We start from the raw sequence: 20,507 nt of genomic DNA on the forward strand, positions 1-20,507 counted from the left end.
ATCCGCAACAGGTATTTGAGACCATGACCACATGCTTTGTAGAAAAGGAAGCTGTATAAATTCACCATACAGCTGTCAAATTGTCCTCAATTAGACCATCATCATCTTAATGTAACTAAATGATGAAATTTCAACTCATGAAATATTTTAGAAGTTGATCTAACTGCAAGAGCCAAATCCAAAAGGCAAGTTAAGTTATTTCCTACAGCTCAGGGCTTTATATCCTGCAAAGATCATTTTGCTTTGTGAAAATTTAGACAATTACCTAATCTATAGTAGCATAAGTGAAAAAGTTTGTTTTGTGATTTTGAATTCCCTTTAATCCAGTACCTTTGATTTTTGTCTGAACTGGGACACAAAATGAACTGCATAAATTAAATTATTAAAAGCAAAGGTTTTTTTAAAACTAAAGTTTTCACCTTTGGGTTCTTACAGATCTCCAGTGTAGCTTATATCACCCTATGGTGGGTTCACCAAATCCTTGGAGGCTCCAGTAGAAGAGGTCCCATTACCAGAGCTGCAGGTTCTCTTTTGGTTATGCTCTTGGGATACATCTACATGGCAAGCAGAAATCTGTGGCAGCAAGTCTCACAGCCCGAGTCTACAGAACTGAGCTCATGCTACAATGCTAAAAATAGCTGTATAGACATTTGGGTTTGGGCTAGAACTCAGGCTCTTAAACCCATTCCTGGGATTTAGATCCCAGGCCTGAACATCTACACAGCTATTTTAAAGTGACACAGAGAGCCCAAGTCAGTAGACCTAGACTAGACTTGCAACTACAGGCTTCTGTTTGCTGTGCAGATGTACCCTAAGGGTAACACAGCTTGTTCATAAGTGAAGTATGGCACATTAATATGTTAATTGAAGTTAAGTGCAAGTATTGACAAAGTAAGTTCTACAGTGTAGCCAAACAGTCCACTCCTTGACACCACTGCATGATTAAAACCTTGATGCATGCAGCAAGGTGTAACTGTTTGTGTAGCTTTTCCTGATCAGTGTTCTAACACTCAATACAGATATTCATGTGAACACTAACCTAATGTGTTTAAAGCTTGACAAATTTTTGACTACTTGCATGAAAGGAAAATTCTAACAAAGAACTAAAATAAAGTGTATGAAACTCAAGAGGTTATCTAGGTATTTTCTGTAAAAAGAAAATGTGGCTGGGATTTAGAAGTGAACAGGTTGCCTCTACTGATTAGATGGAAATGCTGAGCACATGGTAGTTGACATTTACCATCAGAAAATACACAACAATGGAAGTGAACATATTAACCAAGAAGAACATAAACCAAGAAGAACAAGAGATCTCATGTTACTACTTGGTGGATAAAGCTCAGTGTAGTTACTTTAAGTTTTTCTCTTTACCTTAAGGAAAAAGGGACTGTGCTCCCTGCCAAGAAGCATGATGTGAGCCCCCCCCCCCCCAACACACACACATACAGATTTCCTACAAACCTTGTACAAAAGCCGTAGCCTACTTCTTGCATGAAGTCTGCCAGAGAGCTCTCCATCATTGTTTTAGCTATCCCTCCAGAATCAGGCAGGATCCTATCCATTAGAATGTCCCGTTTTTCAGGGTATAGAAGTGGTGCAAGCACCACAGGACAACGCTCCTGGGGAAAATCTATAAAAAAGAGTGAAGAGCATGTTTTAAGATGCATTATAATGGCCTAACAAACAGGAAATCCTACAATACTACTTCCAGTCACAAATGACCATTTGGATTCTTTGTTTCTAAGTGCTTATGTTCAAATTAAGATAATATTTTTCCAAGATAATTACACATTGACACTGGAAAATGAAGGCTTTAAGCCTCCCTTAGGAAAGCTTCCAATTCCTGCAGAAATGATGCTTTTAAGTTTCTAGCCACTACAGCTGCAAAGAAAATATAACAAATGGAAGCTGGTGCAGTGATTTTCTCAAGCCTACCAGCATAGCTCCAGGTCCTCTATTGCTTTTACAGTTTCCCCAAGCAGGAGCAGCATGAAATTGACAAGACTTCTACAGTTTCACTGCAGCTGCTTGGGAAAGCTAACTGCCGCAGAAACAGATGCTAAAATTATTCATGGGGACAACCACCCAAAAAGAACAGGCTGGAGAAGAATACAGTAGTACAGAACAGCTGTCACTTTCCACCAAAGTACTGAGACAAGGGGCCAGCAGGGGAGTGCTCTTCTCCCTTCCAGGAAGGAAAGGTTTCAAGAGAAAGATGGACCATGAGACAAGGAAGACTAATTATATGTTTTGGGCTATTATGCCAGCAACGCATCCGCAAAAGCACAGATTAGCCCAGTGGAGAACCATCAAGGGCTTAGCTTTCCCTCAAAATAAGCCTTCCTGCTTGTGTACCCTTGGGAGCATGTGTGGCAAGTTACTGGCTTGATTAAGGGAACTAATGGTGGTTAGCACACTAGAGCAGGCAATGCTTAAGAGCATAAACTATAACAATGCTAAAAAAGCAGATAGAGAGAGTTCCTTTTAGAACTAAGGAGGAGGGGGTAAGGAAGGAAAGATGAGGAGATTAAAAGGAGTTTAAGTCAAGAGCCCAGGGCCCCCTTATTGAGGAGATTTTGCCAGAAGCTACCTCCTCCACTGAAAGCCACAGAAATATTTCATTTACTACATTATTTCAACTGCCACAGCACCACACAGACAGAGGTAGTCTCCACAACATACAATGCATCAATAAAACGTTCATATACAAAGCTATGTCCTCCACAACACACATGGAAGTCCCCCTAAATTTATTCCTGGAACTTATGTATTCTAGGACTTGCAGCAACAGACCCTGATTTAATGTAAATATTATGCAGCTTAACTATTTCCCATGCATACAGTTTCCCCCTCATTTAGCATTCTGAAAAACTCCCCATTTTAGAAAAATCACATACTATGGATGTTTAAAGCCAGAAACAGTAGAAAAATATGCAACAAAGGAACTTCTGCTACAGAACAGAAGCTCTCCAATATCTAAAGACTGTTCATTTGGGTATCCCTAAAGAAATGCTGGGTACTTCTCAAACTCTGCAGGATATTTTTTTTTTTGGGGGGGGGGTGGGGGTGGGGGGGGGTGTAATAGTGTAATCTTGTTACCACACAGCAATAAAAATAAGATTCCAACAATTCCAAGCCAGCGTGATTACCTGGTACACTGCAACAGAGTACTTGTTCTCAGTGGACTTAGCCTCATGAAAGATAACTTGGTTGAAACCTTATGCCAATGGTCCCCAAACTCTGGGGTGCACGGAAGAACGGGCAGGGCAGCACAGCATGACCCAGACCCCTGCAGGCCAAGGAAAGAGCACCACCCAAGTCCCCGGCCATGCTCCTCATCCCACTCCTGCCCCCAGCCCAGCGCTCCAGGCGTGGCCCTGACCCCCAGGCCTCACCCCGGCTGCACTTCTGACCCCAGCTGCAGCTCTGGCTCCTTGGGGGGGGGGGGGGGGGGGGGGGGGGGCACGGAGCAAAACTTTTAGAGACCACTGCTTTATGCACTGAGCAGCCCATTACACAGTCACTGCTAGTGCATTGTGACAGGCATTCAAACAAGCTTCCTGAATGGTGATGTTCTACTTACCTCTACGTAATGTTTTGAGGAAAGCGTCAATCTGTTCCTGTCCAACCCCAAAGGCTCCCTTCTGCCCAAAAAGGAGATGGGAGAGGAGAAGGTGCAGGACCTCTATTGCAATATCTTGGAAGCCACCTTCTTGATTTCCACTGACGTCTGCGTCAATATAAGAGCGTAGAAGATCTGGAAGTTTCTGTTTGATAAACTGGGCAGCTTAAGAAGAGAAGAGAGGCTATAGTTAAAGTCTGAAAGTTACTGAAAGATGTAGTATCAGACTTCATTTGGTTCTTAAGAACCAATCCATTGTTCTAGGCACATTCAACACACTCCACACCACCTCAATAGCTGTCTACCATTAATAGACAATACCCTTTTCATACCCCATATCCTTCAACCCCATCTTTATTATGCAAGACAGAGACTGCAGTATGTCTGGAAAAGAAACTGTGGGGAGAGAGAGGAACAACTCTTGCTCCAGTGCCTATTGATTTCAACTGGAGAAGCAAACTGAGGTAATTCAGATCCTAATCCATTTAACTGGCCTGTTCTTAAAAGTAGAGAGAGTCTTCACAGTGGTATTTTGGAAACTCCTCACTTACCAAAACCTCGCAGATCGGAGCTGAAGGAGTTCAGTAAAGCTAAACCAAAAATCACCTGTGAACAAATAAAGCAAGGTAAGATCCTATCATGTATTCAGTTTTAGTCAAGCTTTGTATTGTACAAACTTAATCAGCTAGTTTGTGAACCAAATGTTTACCCACCTCTTGAACTTTGCTTAATTTGATAACTTTACTCAGCTGGGCAAATAAATGGGGTGAAGGCTTTAGACTCTGAAACAGAATAAAATATTAATTTATATGGATGGTCTATCTTGTAATGTGAGACAGCCTGAAGATTTTATTTGCAGGAAGGGGGAATTTATTTGCCGGAAGGAAAGCCATTTTGCAGTAGACTAGCTCACAAAGACTGAATAGGATAGTCAAAAAACAAGCAAAAGCTACCCTCTTTAGAGCTACTCAAGAGTGGTCCACGCTTAGTAGAAAGTTTAAATCCACATATACTTACCACATTTCCCATGAGTTACACTAGTTCAGTTACTATGCCATTGTTTTCAGGACCTCCCCCGTGTAAACAAGAGTATAGTAGCAGTTGGGACCCCATTTTGTATTTTGGATTCTTTTGAGGTCTATAACAAAATGTTCAAAATCACAGAAGTTTAACACTATTAAACCAGTTTAATTTAGTTAAGAGGCAAGCCCTTTCTAAAGTGTTTGGATACTACTACAGAGCTTCTGTGAGAATGGTAGAATGAGATGAGTCGCATGAGAATAAAGTTAGACCTATCAGACAGTGCAACCACAGACTTCCAAATGGACAGCTAGCATTAGCATTCCCTTATGTGATATTAGCTATCAGTTTAAAACCAACATGAGGGTTTATAAAGAAAGGCTTAAATGCAGTAAAAATAGAGCTATTAGCATTCCCATCAACTGTGCAATCCAAACATTGCTGTCTTGTGGAGTGCATAAGAACCTGAAATTGATTAATTTATATTTATTGGGGAAGCTTGAGTGAAGTTCAGGGAGCAACAACAAGTAAGGTGAGTAGGACTGACTATTGAGTTTTTAAAGTTCACAGCACCAGAAAAGACAAGAAAGTGTTTGAGTTTGTTTTAAGAGATTAAATCCCAACAAATAAAAAGAGGGTATAAATGACTATAAAATAGCAAGGTCACTGAGGATTTCGGGAAACAAGGGAAGCATGTCAAGTCTTACTCTAGATAAGGATCCTGTTCTTGATGCTGAAAACTCTCCTTGATCCTCCTGCATCAGCACCCCTTTAATTCATCAAAGTCTAGAACAGCAGTTCTCAACCGGTGGTACTCGTACCACTGGTGGTACTTCGAAGAAGGCTGGGTGGTATGCGAGCCGTACCGCGCAGCCAAATCTGCCGCCGAAAGTCCCCCCCACCCCCACAAAACCCTGCCGCCGAAAAGGGGCAAACGGCGGCAGGGTTTCAGTGGAGGGCATTGTCCCCCCCATGTAACCCCGCTGCCGCCGCAAGTCCCCCCCCACTTGACCTGACTGTACCTGACCCTAGTGGTACCTGGGGAAAAAAAGGTTGAGAACCGCTGGTCTAGAAAATAGTCCCTGAAGGGTACAAGTAGCTAATTTTCTTCCTATAGATCAATCTATTTCTCTTCCAGCTACAGCAAAATCTCTCATACTCTTGTGCTGGATTTTTAATTTGCTAATGTAGTTACACTGTATAAATGCTACTGCCTTGTTCAACACATTCTCCTGTTTAAAAAAAAAACCATTTAAAATATAACTCATTACAAATATTCTATGTAATTCCATAATAAAATGGACTGTCATTTTTCACAACTTTGCCCCATTTAAAAACAGGGTATACAAACCTTCTGATAATGCAATGGATTGTCAATGGCGTAGGACAGCGTCGAGATAAAGTTTGGCTTTGTAATCAGCGACGCACACTCCTGGATCAGAAATTGAGTCTGAAAAGAACAAGGTAGCTGTAACGTTGCTATTACTTTGACATAGTGCATCTGTATTTAAGTTATCACCTCTACTTTTCACTCCACAGAAATAGTAACAATAATCCAGTAAGCTTTTCAAGCGCCTCAGATTCTGAATTCAGTATTTTGTACCAAGAAACACGGAAAAGAACAGACGAGTGTGCATCAGAATTTGACTGTTTTCTTGTCATTAAAAGTTTAGATTTTAAAATCATTTGCCAAACTAGGCAAGCTGACCAAACATGTTTCTCAGTCATCTGGCAAAGTAAACTGGATGTGCAAGTCCAGTGCTTTATTTCACTTGTCTCAGTTAAGCAATGTTTCTCAAGATTTTAGGAAAGAATGAAGCTTAAGACAGGAAATAGATTTTTGGGGCACACCTAAGTAGTTTGGAAGTGTGTAAGAGAGTTGCTCATTGTATTACTAGGTTGGACAAAGCTTTAAAAAGGTGATGGAAGTTTTAAGACTGTGCTGCCTGGAGCAAAGAGTAGAGCCAGCACACTTTAGTAGTAGGTTTTCTGAGTCTGAATTCTTTAAAAGCCAAAGAAACTCTCAGTAATTCCACCTTCTCACTAGTTTACAGAGTCAACAAAAGGAGTTATAATTCAAAAGCTGTGTATGGATGTTTTCCACCAATTCACTGAAGGCAGTAACCTCTACCCTGCCTTTATGCTTAAAATGGCCTGAGAACTTTGCAGTAAGCTCGTTAAAAGTGTAATTAGTATTATCCAAGTGCAGAATTTACCTGATGGAAATCTTTGCCACTGCTTTTACCATCGCCACTGAAATCCACGTGCGAGAATAGACAGCGTAGTAAATGCCTGTCTGCCTCGGGACCGTGCCGATTCACAATCTGAAAGACCAAGAATAAACCGTCTAGGAAGACAAGACAAGACGTCCAACAATTTTGATGGAAAGTTGTCAGACACACTGATGGGGCACCAGTACTTTTGTTACTGCAGTAATTTCACTACTTTGTGCAACAGAATAATCAAGTTCATATAATAGGCACTGAGGATCTAAGTTTTGTAGTTAATTCTCAGTACGTCTGTGAAGTAAAGGTTAACCCCATTTGTGGATGGACAGACAATCAAAGTAGTAAAATAATGAGAGGAATAGAATCCCGATCTGGTCTTCTAACTCCAGTTGCAGTCTTTGATCATATTTCTGCCCACATTAAGTCACACTAGTTTAGCACTCAACTCATTTGTTTTTGGGGGAGGAATCAGTACATAAGGAAATTTCCTTAACATCCTAATGTGCCTATTTAGTTATCTTCATGCCACTAACCTGCACTGTGTCAAAGGATGGTTGAGCACGACATGGTGGTGTGAGCAGTGTTTCAGCTCCAACACATGGGATAATCCCTGAAAGTTATCTAGACAGTCTACAGAACTGAAAAAATGTTCTGGTATTTATTCTGTCAGATACCAATATAGGAAACAAAAAAGATTAGTGTTTTACAAATTAATTACCTGAGCCTTTGACAGACAATGACCCACCTAAATTGGAATATTGTTTTATCTAGTAGTGTGCTAGAGGCAGATCCAACAGCTTTGAACTGGTTCTACCAATAACTCTGGGAGATCCCCCATCTGTGACAATACATTAGAACCTGAATTATTTTATTTGGAAGAAGGGGGCAATCAGAGTAAGGGGAGTATACTAGGGGGCAAGGAAATATGGTAAGAGTCTTAACTCCAGATAAGTGCTAAAATGAACTTGTGACTCATTGAGGCTGACTCTATACTTACAGCGGCAAATTCGCCGCCACCAGATCGATCTTTCTGGATCAGCAGAGCGGGTCTACACTGACCGCTCAATCGATCAGGAAGTCAATGCTGGTAAACCACCCCCTCAAGTAGCGTAGCGCTGCGTCGATGGGAACAGCGCGCAGGGTAGACAGCGAGCAGAAGGGATGCAAAGCAGTCGACGTGAGTTATGCAAGCTACTCTGCCTAGTTTGCGTAACTCCCGTCGACTGCTGCCGAATCTCCAGGTAAGTGTAGACCAGTCCTAAGATAGGATACCAAGATTATAGGCCATTTTGAAAGTAAACAAGCTTCAGATCTTTGACATGTCCTTCAGTCTAGTTCACTGTTTTTCTTGCTATAGTTCCGATAAGGGAGATGCTCATTCAGCATTGTCTTTTGCACACCCCATATTAAATATCTTAGTTTAAACTAACTTGGGAATTATCTACATAATGCACAGAATAATAAAGCTATCTAAAAGCACAGGGTTAAGAGGCATCTTAGGTATTCAGCTCTCACTTACATCCCACTTCATCCCCACATCCCATAAACCTGCAGTTATCTTGAACTTGTTCAAGCTTCTAGCCCTTTCTCCTCAGCACAATCATACAGAGGGATAGATTTACAGCGACAGTTCTGACCTTGCACTGAGCTCCATAAAGCCAGAGTGTTCCACCACACCTTTCCGAACACAAGACCCTCTGGATTCACTATCACTATCCACTCATACCCATGGTGTTGAACTACAGACTAGAACAAGTGCAAGTTATCAGTGCCCAGCTGTCTCACGAATATCTTAATAAACCCCTAAATACTAGGGTTTTCTGTAATCTTAAGAGAAATAGAGTTAGAGCCTCACTGATCAGCAAGCTTTACAGCATAGATTTTACATCAGACATCTCTGACTGAGGTCTCTGCACAAGACTTTTCCCTCCAATATTAGTCCATTGGTACCTAAACTGAACAATTAAAATTAACTTGTCAAAAAGCACAGCAATGGGACAGCACTGTTTGTTCATTAGCAACTTTGTAACAGGTCTCCTAGCCATTACAGCAACTTAGTGAGGTTGTAGTTACTGTCTTTAAAGCACACCTTACTCTTGCTTAAGAGACTTAGGTTCTTGGCTATTAAACAGCTCAAGTCCAGTCCCTGCTGTTTTAACTACCTTGAGCTTCTTTTTACACATAATTTGTTAGTGCTACTTAACCATTTCCTTTCCCAAGTTTAGATCACTAAGGAACTTGTTTAAAAAGTCATCTGCCCCTTTAATTACATGCCCAGTCAGCAATAGTATGATTAGAGTTCACCACCAACATTCTATCATCACCTCCAAGCACAAAATTGTCAAACAGAAATAGTGTATAAATACATTTCAATAGTCTAGTCTACGCTGTGGCTTAATTTCCTTGGTCTATTTCCTTACCCTCCCACTTCTTCATTTCCATGCACTTCTCTCTTAATAGGTTTCTTTGTTTGTGCAACAGGACAGAATAGTACCACCATCTATTCCAGAGTAATTACCCCACTCTATGACTGTGCTGGCCTCCTAACAGGTTATCCTCATGGAGGAGAAGGAAGACTCCAGAGATGTTTACACTAGGCCAAAAGCCTCAGATGAATTCTTGAAAGTAAATCTGTCAATCCAGACTGCAGAACGCATCTAAAACTTTGGGAAATCCAAATTAGTTAAGTATTGGTATTCAGACACAGCTACCACACCTCTGTCCCAGACTTTTGAAGGGAGTTACTATCCCCCAGCTATTCAGTGTGCTATACCAAATAAATGTGTGGACTCAGATGAGTTACTGAAGGTAGAAAAAGTGAAGGAAAAGCCATATTAAAATCACAATTGCAATTGCACCACTGCATTAATTAGCATCCATAAACTGACATGGTACGGGAATTAGGCTGTTCCCAAATTTAGATGTTGTGTTTCCTGATGTGAGGCACATTTCTGTGCAGGGTGAAGGAAAACATTCTCCTTCTTTCCATGTTGTGCCTATGGCGAGAAGAACTCAGACTTAAGTGAATTCTAGCCAGGACTACATTCACTTAATTTTTGTCTCAAGAAAATTGAGAACGATAATTGCCAGTTTGAATCAATGATTCCTGATACAGGGAAGTGTAGAGGATGTTCCCATTCAGGTCAGTCTACTTGTTCATACAGTGAATTTATAATACAGAAGTCACTATACTAGATCACATAACTGTCTGGCTGACCGCCAGTGGCAAGTTCACCACTGCCTACTAAGCAACATAGGTTAGAGCAGAGCTTTGTTTTGTAGCACCTTATGCAAATAGTTCAACAATAAAGATATCTAAGTAGATGTATAAATCAGATCACAGATGGATTTTCAGGAAAAGAGGTGGGCACTGTTTAAGTCACAACAACATTTAAGTTGGGTGAATTTGAAGGAAGTTATATGAAACATTAACATTTTGTTATTACAATCACTCTTTTTGGTAAAATCTAAATTGTTAACACTACAGGTATGTTCTAGGAGCCATCTATCCCAGACACAACAATCATGGAGACACATGCAACAGTTCAAAAGCTTTCAAAAAACAAATGCTTGTTTTGTAGCATGCAGCTTGAAAAAAGTTATCTGCATTAGATATATGATTACAAGGCACCATATTTTCATATCGATTAATCAGAAGGTGGTGTCAATAGTGGAACCTTAAAAACCACTTAAATATTTGAGTACATGATAGACAGGCCCCTAAGCACAGTTAAGTAAAAAGGAAAGACTTAGGCTTTTGTGTTTAAGGTCACCACTGTAGTTTATTGTGCAATGCAGAAGTGTCTTGACAACTAACCCTATTTGAATATTATCATATACTCATTTTGCTTCAAGAGCATGACAGTGTTTGCTGATAAGCAAGATATTTGTGTTTAATGAGGAAACACCAAGTGCATGTCAAGAGTAATTTTCCTTTTCTAAATCAATATGACAAAGCCTTGTTCCTCTAACTCAGTGGGTCTCAATATCCGATATCAAGGTCTCATCTAACTAGGATCCCCTTCCCTTTAACAATATTGGAAGAGCAGGGCAGCCAGGAACACCTTATACTTGACTGCAACCCCAGACTAAGAGCCTGTGATCTAAATTTCAGCTTTTAGAAAGATGTTCAAGAGACCTCAACGTAAGATCCTAGTTTTCAAGGCAAAGTCTTAAGTTTCATCTGTTATCAAATGGCATAAAGGCATGTTAAAGCTCAAAAGCAGTAAAGCTACTAGTTGCTTAACAACTGCTATAGTTATGCTTTTGAATGCATGTGTGTGTCATTATGCAACAACAGCTGCAGGAGATAGAAAAAGGTTACATTAAAGCAGGTTTTAATCAATATTACAGAACACTTTTGGTAATCACTTTTGAATACAAGACAAAACAGCTACAACAATGTAGTTTTCAAGTATCCTCTAACTGAGATATCTAGATAAGACTTAGGAAGTTAATACCAAGTGTACAAAGCAGTATATTACAAGATTAAAAAGTTGCTAAACCACATGGATATAGCTTCCCTTTTATGTCAGTGTTTAGAGGGAAACAATGCTGAACACTCGTGTAAAAATACACAAATCAATTTAGTATTGACATATAATACAACATCGGATCACAGGAGTTATGATTCCAAGACTAGATTTTCAAGTAGGAGGTTATTGGAGGTTAACCACCAATAAACTGGAATATATATAATCCAGACAACTCCTGTAAAATGGTTCACCACTCCAGTCACAATCCAAATTTTAAGGGCTCTCCAGTCAAACTTTAGAAGCAATCAAAACAAAGTGAACTGTAGGTCAATTTAGAGGCAGATTATCCACATCATCTCCTAAACTGATGAAGCAGTGGAAGACTCCCCCCACCACACACACAAAGTGCTTTTCATGACAGATTTGTAAGAAATTAAGCCTAAAGGAATAAGAGTAAATTTAAGTCTGCTAATGGGTTTAGTGTCATAAAATAAATGTTAGGGAGTCAAGAACTGACCTTTTATGCACTTGAGAAGACGGGGGAGGGGGGAGGAGGACACAGTTTTCTTCTCCAGACTAAACAAACTCAGTTTTTTCAATTTTCCCTCATAGGTCATGTTTAAGACCAATGGTATGCTTACCCCTGGGGTATGCAGAGGTCTTCCAGGGGATATATCCACTCATCTAGATATGTGCCTAGTGTTTTTACAATAGGCTATATAAAAAGCACTAGCAAAGTCACTACAAACTAAAATTTCATACAGACAATGATTTGTTTATACTGTTCTATATACTTATTTGTTTATTAAATAATATTTATTATTCCAATTGATTTATTTTATAATTATATGGTTAAAAAGAGAAAGTAAGTAATTTTTCAGTAATAGTGTGCTGTGACACTTTTATATTTGTCAGATTTTGTAAGCAGGTAAGTAAGTGAAGTGAAATTTGGGGGGTACGCAAGACAAATTAAACTCCTGAAAGGGATACAAAAGGCTGGAAACATTGAGAGCCACTGTTCTAGACCTTTAATCATTTTGTTGCTCTTCTCTGGACTTTCTCCAATTTGTCCACCTTTCCTGAAATGTGGCACCCAGAACTGAACACAATGCTCCAGTTGAGGCCTAGTCAGCACCGAGGAGAGTGAAAATTACTTTTCGTGTCTTGCTTACAACACTCTGCTAAAACACCCCAGAATAATATTGGAGGGGGGAGGAAGGGTGACAACAGTGTTATATTGACTCATTTAGCTTGTGACCGACTCTGACCCCCAAATCTTTCTGCAATATTCTTTCCTAGAGAATCATTTCCCATTTTGTATGCGTGCAACCAATTGTTCCTTCCTACATGGAATACTTTGCATCTGTCCTTATTGAATATCATCCTATTTACTTCAGACCATTTCTTTAGTTTGTACAGATCATTTTGAATTTTAATTCTATCCTCCAAAGCATTTGAAACCCCTCCCAACTTGGGTCCAAACACTTTATAAGTATACTCTCTATGCTATTAGCAAAGTCATTGATGAAGATATTGAACAGAATTGGGCCCAGAACTGATCCCTGAGGGACCCCACTAATATACTTTTCCAACTTGACTGTGAACCACTCTCTGGAAACAGTTTTCCAATCAGTTATGCATCTACCTTACAGTAGCTCCATCTAAGTTGTTTGTATTTTCCTAGTTCCTTTAGGAGAAGGTCATGCAAGACAGTATCAAAAGCCTTACTAAAGTCAAGATATACCACGTCTACTGCTTCCGCCCCTAGCCACAAGGCTTGTTACCCTGTCAAAGAAAGCTATCAGATGGGTTTGACATGATTTGTTCTTGATAAAGCCATGTACTTATCACCTTATTATCTTCTAGGTGTTTGCAAATTGATTGCTTAATTATTAGCTCATTATCTTTCCGGGTACTGAAGTTAAACTGACTGGTCTGTAATTCCCTGGGTAGTCCTTATTTCCCATTTTATAGACTGGCACTATATTTGCCCTCTTCCAGTCCTCTGGAATCCTTCCTGTCTTCCATGACTTTTTGAAGATGACTGTTAATGGCTCAGATATCCCCAGTCAGCTCCTTGAATGTTCTAAGATGTATTTTATCAGGCTGTGATGACCTGAAGACATCTAACTTGTTTAAATAATTTTTAAACTTGTTCTTTCCCTATTTTAGCCTCATATCCTACCTCATTTTCACTGGCATTTACTGTTAGATGTCCAAACAAGTCAGACAAACTTGAGAAACAGCCCTATTTGTTGTGGACTATGGGCAAGAGCTGTAACAAGACAGACTTGAGACCTGTACCATAGGAGTGTTTCGAAAGCCAGTTCCAATCACAAAGCTTTCATTTGCTCAGGTTTACTAAAGCCATTCCATTTCAGTCATTGGTCTAAATACAATCAGACTCAAATGAAAATTAAGTACTCATCTAAAGAGCTTGCTTCAATATTTGCCCTACAAGCATCAAAACAAGTTTTAGTTTACTGCTCAAAAAAGGTACCATGCTGACAGACTTGGAAAATGAAGTTTTTCACAAAAGCAGCAGTTTACATGAGGCAATAGTGCCCACTATGCTTTGCCACTGTGCCTCACCCCTGATTTAGAATTCCACCCCTACAGGTGACAGGTTAGTTCATTATCCATGCTCATTCGACCCTTTGATTTTCTGTTGATATTGCTAAAATGGATGCCTACTGCAGACTGATGTGGTCATCTGCCTGCTGGGAACTGAACTAACTAAACTGGTTTCATACAAGTCTGGAAGACTTGTTGCTTTAGGTGAACCAGTTCTAGAAACTGGTTCAATAAGATGCATTCCTTCTTCAGCAATCCACTGTGGACAAGGTTTTTCAGCCCAAGGGCTCCCTTTACAGTTAAAGGCTATGAACTCAAGATGTGGCCTGAATCTTAACAGAAATATCAAACATTTCAAAATAAGAATTAACAGTGGACATTTTAGGTTTCCTTGCCTCATCTGCAACCCAGAACCAGAAAGTGAACTTGAATTATTTTACTTGTTATACAGGGATCCAACAGTTAGCTAATTAAAATAAGAATAGCAAGATTCAAGGAACATTAGAAGTGTTTAAAATGTTTAAGGTATGCCCTTTTAAAGGAGTGTTTAGATTTTGACTGGAAATTAATTCTAGAGTCACTGTACAGTTATCGCCTTTTATTACATCCACCATTTCAGTGAGACAACATTTTGAACAGGAAGTCAAACAAGTAGCCTTTTAAGTTAACTCCGAACAAATGGTACATAAAATTAAGGTCCTGATCTGAAGGAATTTAGGAAGAATTTTTTGTATAGTAGAGTCTCCCAAGAGAAACTGTTAGAACAAATAATCAGTAGCTATAAAAAAGTGAAGTTAGTAAGACTTGGGGGGGGAGGGGGGTGCGGCGTGGCGCAGAGAGAATTGCCTCATCACTGAGTGACCCATTAGCTGATGAAGCTGTTACAGTTCCAATGAGACTTATTTCCAGTAGGGTTAGAGTTGAAATTCTGGACCTTGGAAAAAATATTTAGCGTTAATATATTACTATGCATTTACTATGAATGCTGTGAGGTACAACTCAAAAGGAGAGACCGTCTGATGCGTCCATCCTTCCATTCCAAAGTTTCCTTTGCAGCACTCTTTTCTTTTAGTTTACTTACATGCTGTATTTCCTGCTGGCTGGCTCGGTAGTTTTTCTTGGTTAAATTGTCCACCAGGTAGCTGATTTGAGACAAGGCCAGCGAGAGCGAGTCAAGATTCATTGCTGGTTGGGGCGGAAGCAGGCGGCCGAGCCCGGCGCAAAATCACCATTATTCCCCTTTAGTCACCTCAGAGACAGGTTAATTTTTTTTTAAAATTAGCCTATATCTGTTCTGTGCTATTTCTTCAGCTCTTCTTTCCCAGTGGTCTTACTCTTTTCTGAATCATGGCACCTAGAAGACAATACAGCATTGAATTAGGTTCAGTTCATGTTATCAGTTTACAAACATCTTCCAAAGGTTTTTGAAATACACTTAAGTCTATCACTGAAACTTGTATAGTATTTAACTAGCCTTGTAAGTTCTTTACACTGTTTCTGAATCACCTGAAGTGTGTCCAAAACTAGAGTTTTGAAAAGTTTAATAGAAAAGTTTCCTGCCTCTTTTTAATGAAAATCCTTAAAAAAGCCACACAGAATTGGGAAAATATAATATTTCCTGCAGTGGAAGTCCAACATTATGACAGCGTAAGAACCAGAAGGCAGTTTAGTTTTTGCCCAAGAGGAGTGAAATGCAAAATAAATGATGAAAAGGAGTCAGTTACCATGTTTTACAGTCTGAGGTATTATTAAGAAAACATAAAATTCCTTGTTATCAACTTCCCTTTGATGTAAAGGCCTAGAATAATATCTGGAACATTGTTTAGATCATTTCTTATGGTAGCCTATGTGCATGTGCCAATGAAGTGTAGTCTCCACAGAAGGAACTTCTTCTGTTGTAGATTTTTCCCCCAACCCAGCCTTGTTTATGAAGCTCTCCAGCAACCTTGGTCTATTCTGAGCTTTTTCTTTATCTTTTCAAAGTGACTACTGCTGATATTTCTAATCTGTCAGCAGTGCTAGAGACAAGGGAATGAGATATGTAACATGAGATACCACAGAGCAAGAACCAGTGGTCAGTCTTTCCAAGCATCAGATAAGTTTTAGGGACAATTCACTATTTGAAAGATTTTGCAGTGTGCAGTTCTATTTTGCCAAATAGATCACAGCACACAATTGTAAACAGTAAATACAAGGATTTGCAATAAACGAACCCTAAAATTTTACCATAAACTAAACAACTTTCTGACCAGCTAAAACAGCAAAGCTAAACAGCTTAATAAATTACTATGACAATATGAAATCTTACTTAAAATGAAATCTGGCTTGTCAAGTTGAATATTGCCAGTGGGGTAAAACTGCATCCTAAAACATGTATACTGAAGAGACTTCTAGCTTTTTAAGACCTAAAAGAAACTCTGAAAGCTATGTTGATAAAAGACTTTGTAATCAATCAGCAGCATTCTAGCTCTTGCCATTTGTCTGAAGTATACAAAACAAAAGTCAAGCTGGCAACTCGCCAGGAGCATGAAGCTTCACTTTATTCAGAGTGAACATTATATTACCACAAGGTACTGAGGAAGATCTCTGATCATACATGCTAGGACATGTTTCCAAGAGCTGTGTTTTAGCACTAAGAGGATAGACACAGGGTGAATGTTAGTATTCTGACTCCCATATTTAGAAAGCCACTTCTTTAAAAGGTGTGGCCTTTTACAGAAAGGTTTTTCTGCCACACAAGAGTTTAAAGTTGATACAACTAAAATTATGACAATAGGCAACAAGCTAAAAAAGCTGTGCTCTTCACCTCTGCCATGTCAAATTTAACAAATTTTCCCATATTTATACAAAGGAATGTCCTAGGTGTGGGGTCCATCTCCTCCCCTTCAATTAGCATTACAAGTTATTATGTTTATTTGACATTGCTTTATGGAGTGGGAGGAGTACACACCTTCAGGCATTTTGTGCTTCTTTGGTATTGCAGACAGCCAATACTTGGACCAGGTGACAGTTTTAGTGATATAAGCAAGTATTTGCTCCTGGGGCACAGTTAGCTAACAACTTTCCATCAAAATGTAAGTTAGTCTTCCATATCTAAGAAGTTGACATGCTCCTTCACAAAGATGCCCAAAATTAAAGGGTCTGAGTTACATGTCACAAAAATGTTCGTTCATATTCCACAGACCAGTTTTTGGTATTCTGGGAAAAGCTTAATTGTAGCAGCAATCTAGAGGAAAAAACCTTATAGAAGTTCTATATCAACCTACAAACCACTGTCAGATTTTCAAAGCTACGCACTGCTGTATTAGAAAAACCCACATTTTTACTGCTGCCTTACGCTACAAAAATAAAAATTACTGAAACCTGTGTGTATAACCTGATTGTCACTGTTTATGAAGAAAGTAAGAGCTCAGAGGTTGGGAGGAAAAGAAACTCTCTAGAAGACTTCTATTTCCAGAATCCTGAAACACCTTCAACTTATAAAAAAGTCAATTTACTGCAGAAGGAAAAATTTCAGACATCTAACATGTCTAACTAAAAGTTTAGAGAAGTCCCTTCAGTTTTACTGTGGGCATTTGACCGGAGTATAATCCCTTTACCTTACTTAAGGGTCTTTCACTCAGCAGAGAAAAGAAATAAAGGTGACTTAAAACCATAAAGACTGTCAGGAGTAATCCAAGCAGAAACTATTTTTTTTTTTAAAGGTAGTTTTATAAAAAAAGATTACTAGATTCCCATTTAAAAAAAAAAAAAAAAATCAATGACTAGTTTTCCTGGCCAAGTTAAGTGTATATTCTTCAAAAAGTTCTCACTTTGCACACAGACGCAGCTTACTTGCACAACAACTGTAGAGCTTGAGAAATTTGCTTTACTTCTACTAGGCTGGTATGACATATAGGGAATGGCCACCAGCAAGGTCCAGTACAATGAATTGTTAAGAAGTCAAATTCATCAGCAAGCTGTTGGTAAGAATTAATCACCTTCCCCCTTACTACAGCAGTATTTCTCAATGACCGGTTGACCATGGACCAGCATCAGTCCGAGATCTCCCTGACATAGTATAAGAAGTCAGTCCCTGGTATCAAAAAGGTTGAGAAACACTGTACTAGAGTACTTGGATTCCACAGTGATTGCCAAGGTATAAAGTCTAGGAACAGCACTCTACCTAGATTTTGCTCATGGGCTCTATTTTTGGAGTAGCTAGTATGCAACTAAAGTTTGAAAGCTCACACCTGTGGCTGCTGGAAAGTGAGAAGGAATTCTTCCTCTGGCACTCACTACCGCTCAAACTCCACCAAGTTTGACCAGTGTATAGGGCAAGACATATGTACTTGTATAAGCTCTTTCAGAAGTGCTGCATTAAATTTTCCTAATCATCTTATCAGCTGTCATTGTCCTTTAAAGTTATAATTCTGAAGGATTTTATAATGTAATATTTTATAAGCTCATAAATTCATAAGCTCATCCAGGGCATCAAATGCCCCAACAACAACTATGTGGGTGACACCAAAACAGTCACTACACTCTCCTCCCATCCACACACAAAACCTGCTCCAAGTTTGGTGTGCTTTCAACCTGCACTATCTGGCCAGTCCAAGGGTACAAGTCAAAGCTCAAGAGACTTTCACTTAGGCTGGTATCCAACCACTTTACAATGAGGACAGAGGCTAAGCCACGCAAGTGCTGATAGCCCTCCAATGCCACTCATCATCCCTCCCATCCCCCACCTAACCCTAAGCTTGATCCTAATCAACTACAGAAAAATTATTCAAAAGACATTTTAACTAATCGAAAGTGCCTTGTCTTCTAAAGAAGGAGAGAGACTCTTAAGTAATGGATATGGAAAGCTGTCCTTTCCTCACCACCACTCAAAAAAAAAAAAAAAAAAAAAAAAAAATCAGCAGTTTCATCTTTCTGTATATCAGATACAACATACTTGGCCTATTCCACAAGTCAGATTAACACAGCTGAAGTGATCCTATACTGCAGTGAAGTGAACAGTCATTCACAGGGTAGAACAAAAGTGTCAGATTTGTGGATCAGAGATTTCATCCCAGATTGTGTATGACTTTACAATTTTTAGACTATGAAGCTGAAAGCTTTATTGCAATGGAATGATTGAAGGTATTAGAAGTCCCCACTGATGCAAATGATGTTTTGGAATTTCCTCATTAGCAATCTACATAGAACAGGTGACCACTGCTTGAAATCACTGAGACAGCTCAAGATACAACTTTCCTAATATTACTTTTCCATCTAAGCAATCACTATAGTACTACAGTGACATTACACAATCATGAATGGGATGGGAGATGCACACAAGTCTGTTAAATATGAATGTTTGAGAACATTACCTGATTTGGATAGCCATCATCAGGGACAAAGTGTTTTTATTCAGCTGTAATATTTAAAACTTGAGAGTTACTGGGCCACTGAGTTTTGCAAACTGTACTCTTTCACTTAAAGTAACTAAAAAAATCCTAGATGCACTACACTTTGCTTGTGTCTACTTCAAGATAAAATTGGCTTGTATCAGAATGTCTCCTGGGCTGAGCCTGTTTATCAGTATATTTAGAGTATTTAAGATATTGGGCACTACCTTCAGATGATATCAGATTCAGCCCTTCAGTCTCCCTTTAAATGGATTACCTTCATCTGTACTAGCACTTATCTATACTCACACACAACATATATAATTTTATTTCAAGTGGTACAGAATGCTCACTTTAGTCAGCTTATAAGTCTTGCATGGAATCATTACACTTTCTAAAAAGAAAGAGCTATATCATAAGAATCTCCTATAGGAGAAGACGTTTCAGTTGGCAATCTATGCAAAGTACCTCTAATATTATGGAATTCAGGCAGGTTATAAATACAGGACCTTTAAAACAAAGCACACGCTCTTCAGTCTCCAAAGAAAGAAGTTAGTATTCAATATTGAAATGGTTTTGCTAATCAATACATCCAATAAACCAAAATGCACTATCAGTTACTTTGTGACATTTCAGCTTCATACACTATACTATTCTAAAGGCATATGGTGTTTGAGTGTTTTACCACTGAGGAGGGTGAAATAAAAATGCTTCTGAAGTGCTTTGAAATATTTCAAAACAAGAGATTTTCTACAAGAGAAGTCTTAAAATGGTTCAGTTAAGGTAAGATTTAATCTGAAATTGTTTGTTAGGAATTTTTCAAGGTGTTAGACAAGTATTTCCATTAGGTTTCAAGAGCAATAGTCACCCACCGCCACACCCCCAGTGTTGATGTTAGCATTTTATCAGAGCCAAAAAATAATGTGAGGCCACTAAAGGAATACAAGCTCTATAAGGCACTGCATAAGGAAACAGAGAGGAGCAAAATTACTAAACTAATTCCTGGTAGAATATGGTATTCTTGTCCTCCCATCAAAGTCACATATAACTAGAGTTTATGAAGCATTCTGCTAGTGCCTCACAAGACTCAGGTAGGGAGGAAACTGCTTCAAAGCAAAATTAGACTACAAGACAGTTACTGTTTAAACATTTATGATAAGAGAAAACTCACTGCATAGGCCACCCAAATGACAATTTGATTACATTACTGAGAATT

General features: G+C 39.1%; 1 protein-coding gene across 9 annotated transcripts in view; it reads right to left on the bottom strand.

The window, feature by feature from the left end:
* Positions 1 to 20,507, bottom strand: part of CNOT1 (CCR4-NOT transcription complex subunit 1) — an 88,573-nt gene that overhangs the window by 64,560 nt on the left and 3,506 nt on the right. For all 9 annotated transcript variants that reach the window (XM_067552688.1, XM_067552736.1, XM_067552727.1 and 6 more), the window contains exons 2-8: positions 15,001 to 15,273; positions 6,859 to 6,966; positions 5,994 to 6,092; positions 4,336 to 4,404; positions 4,174 to 4,228; positions 3,584 to 3,787; positions 1,462 to 1,630 (exon numbers count right to left, since the gene is read on the bottom strand). In XM_067552688.1, coding sequence (XP_067408789.1) covers positions 1,462 to 1,630; positions 3,584 to 3,787; positions 4,174 to 4,228; positions 4,336 to 4,404; positions 5,994 to 6,092; positions 6,859 to 6,966; positions 15,001 to 15,102 — 806 coding nt within the window. In that variant the 5' untranslated portion in view covers positions 15,103 to 15,273. The remainder of the gene's footprint in view (positions 1 to 1,461; positions 1,631 to 3,583; positions 3,788 to 4,173; positions 4,229 to 4,335; positions 4,405 to 5,993; positions 6,093 to 6,858; positions 6,967 to 15,000; positions 15,274 to 20,507) is intronic.

The sequence above is a fragment of the Emydura macquarii genome, unplaced genomic scaffold, assembly GCF_026122565.2.
Source record: "Emydura macquarii macquarii isolate MOO-44397 ecotype Brisbane River unplaced genomic scaffold, CSIRO-AGI_Emac_v2 contig_295, whole genome shotgun sequence".
Lineage (NCBI taxonomy): Eukaryota > Metazoa > Chordata > Testudines > Chelidae > Emydura > Emydura macquarii.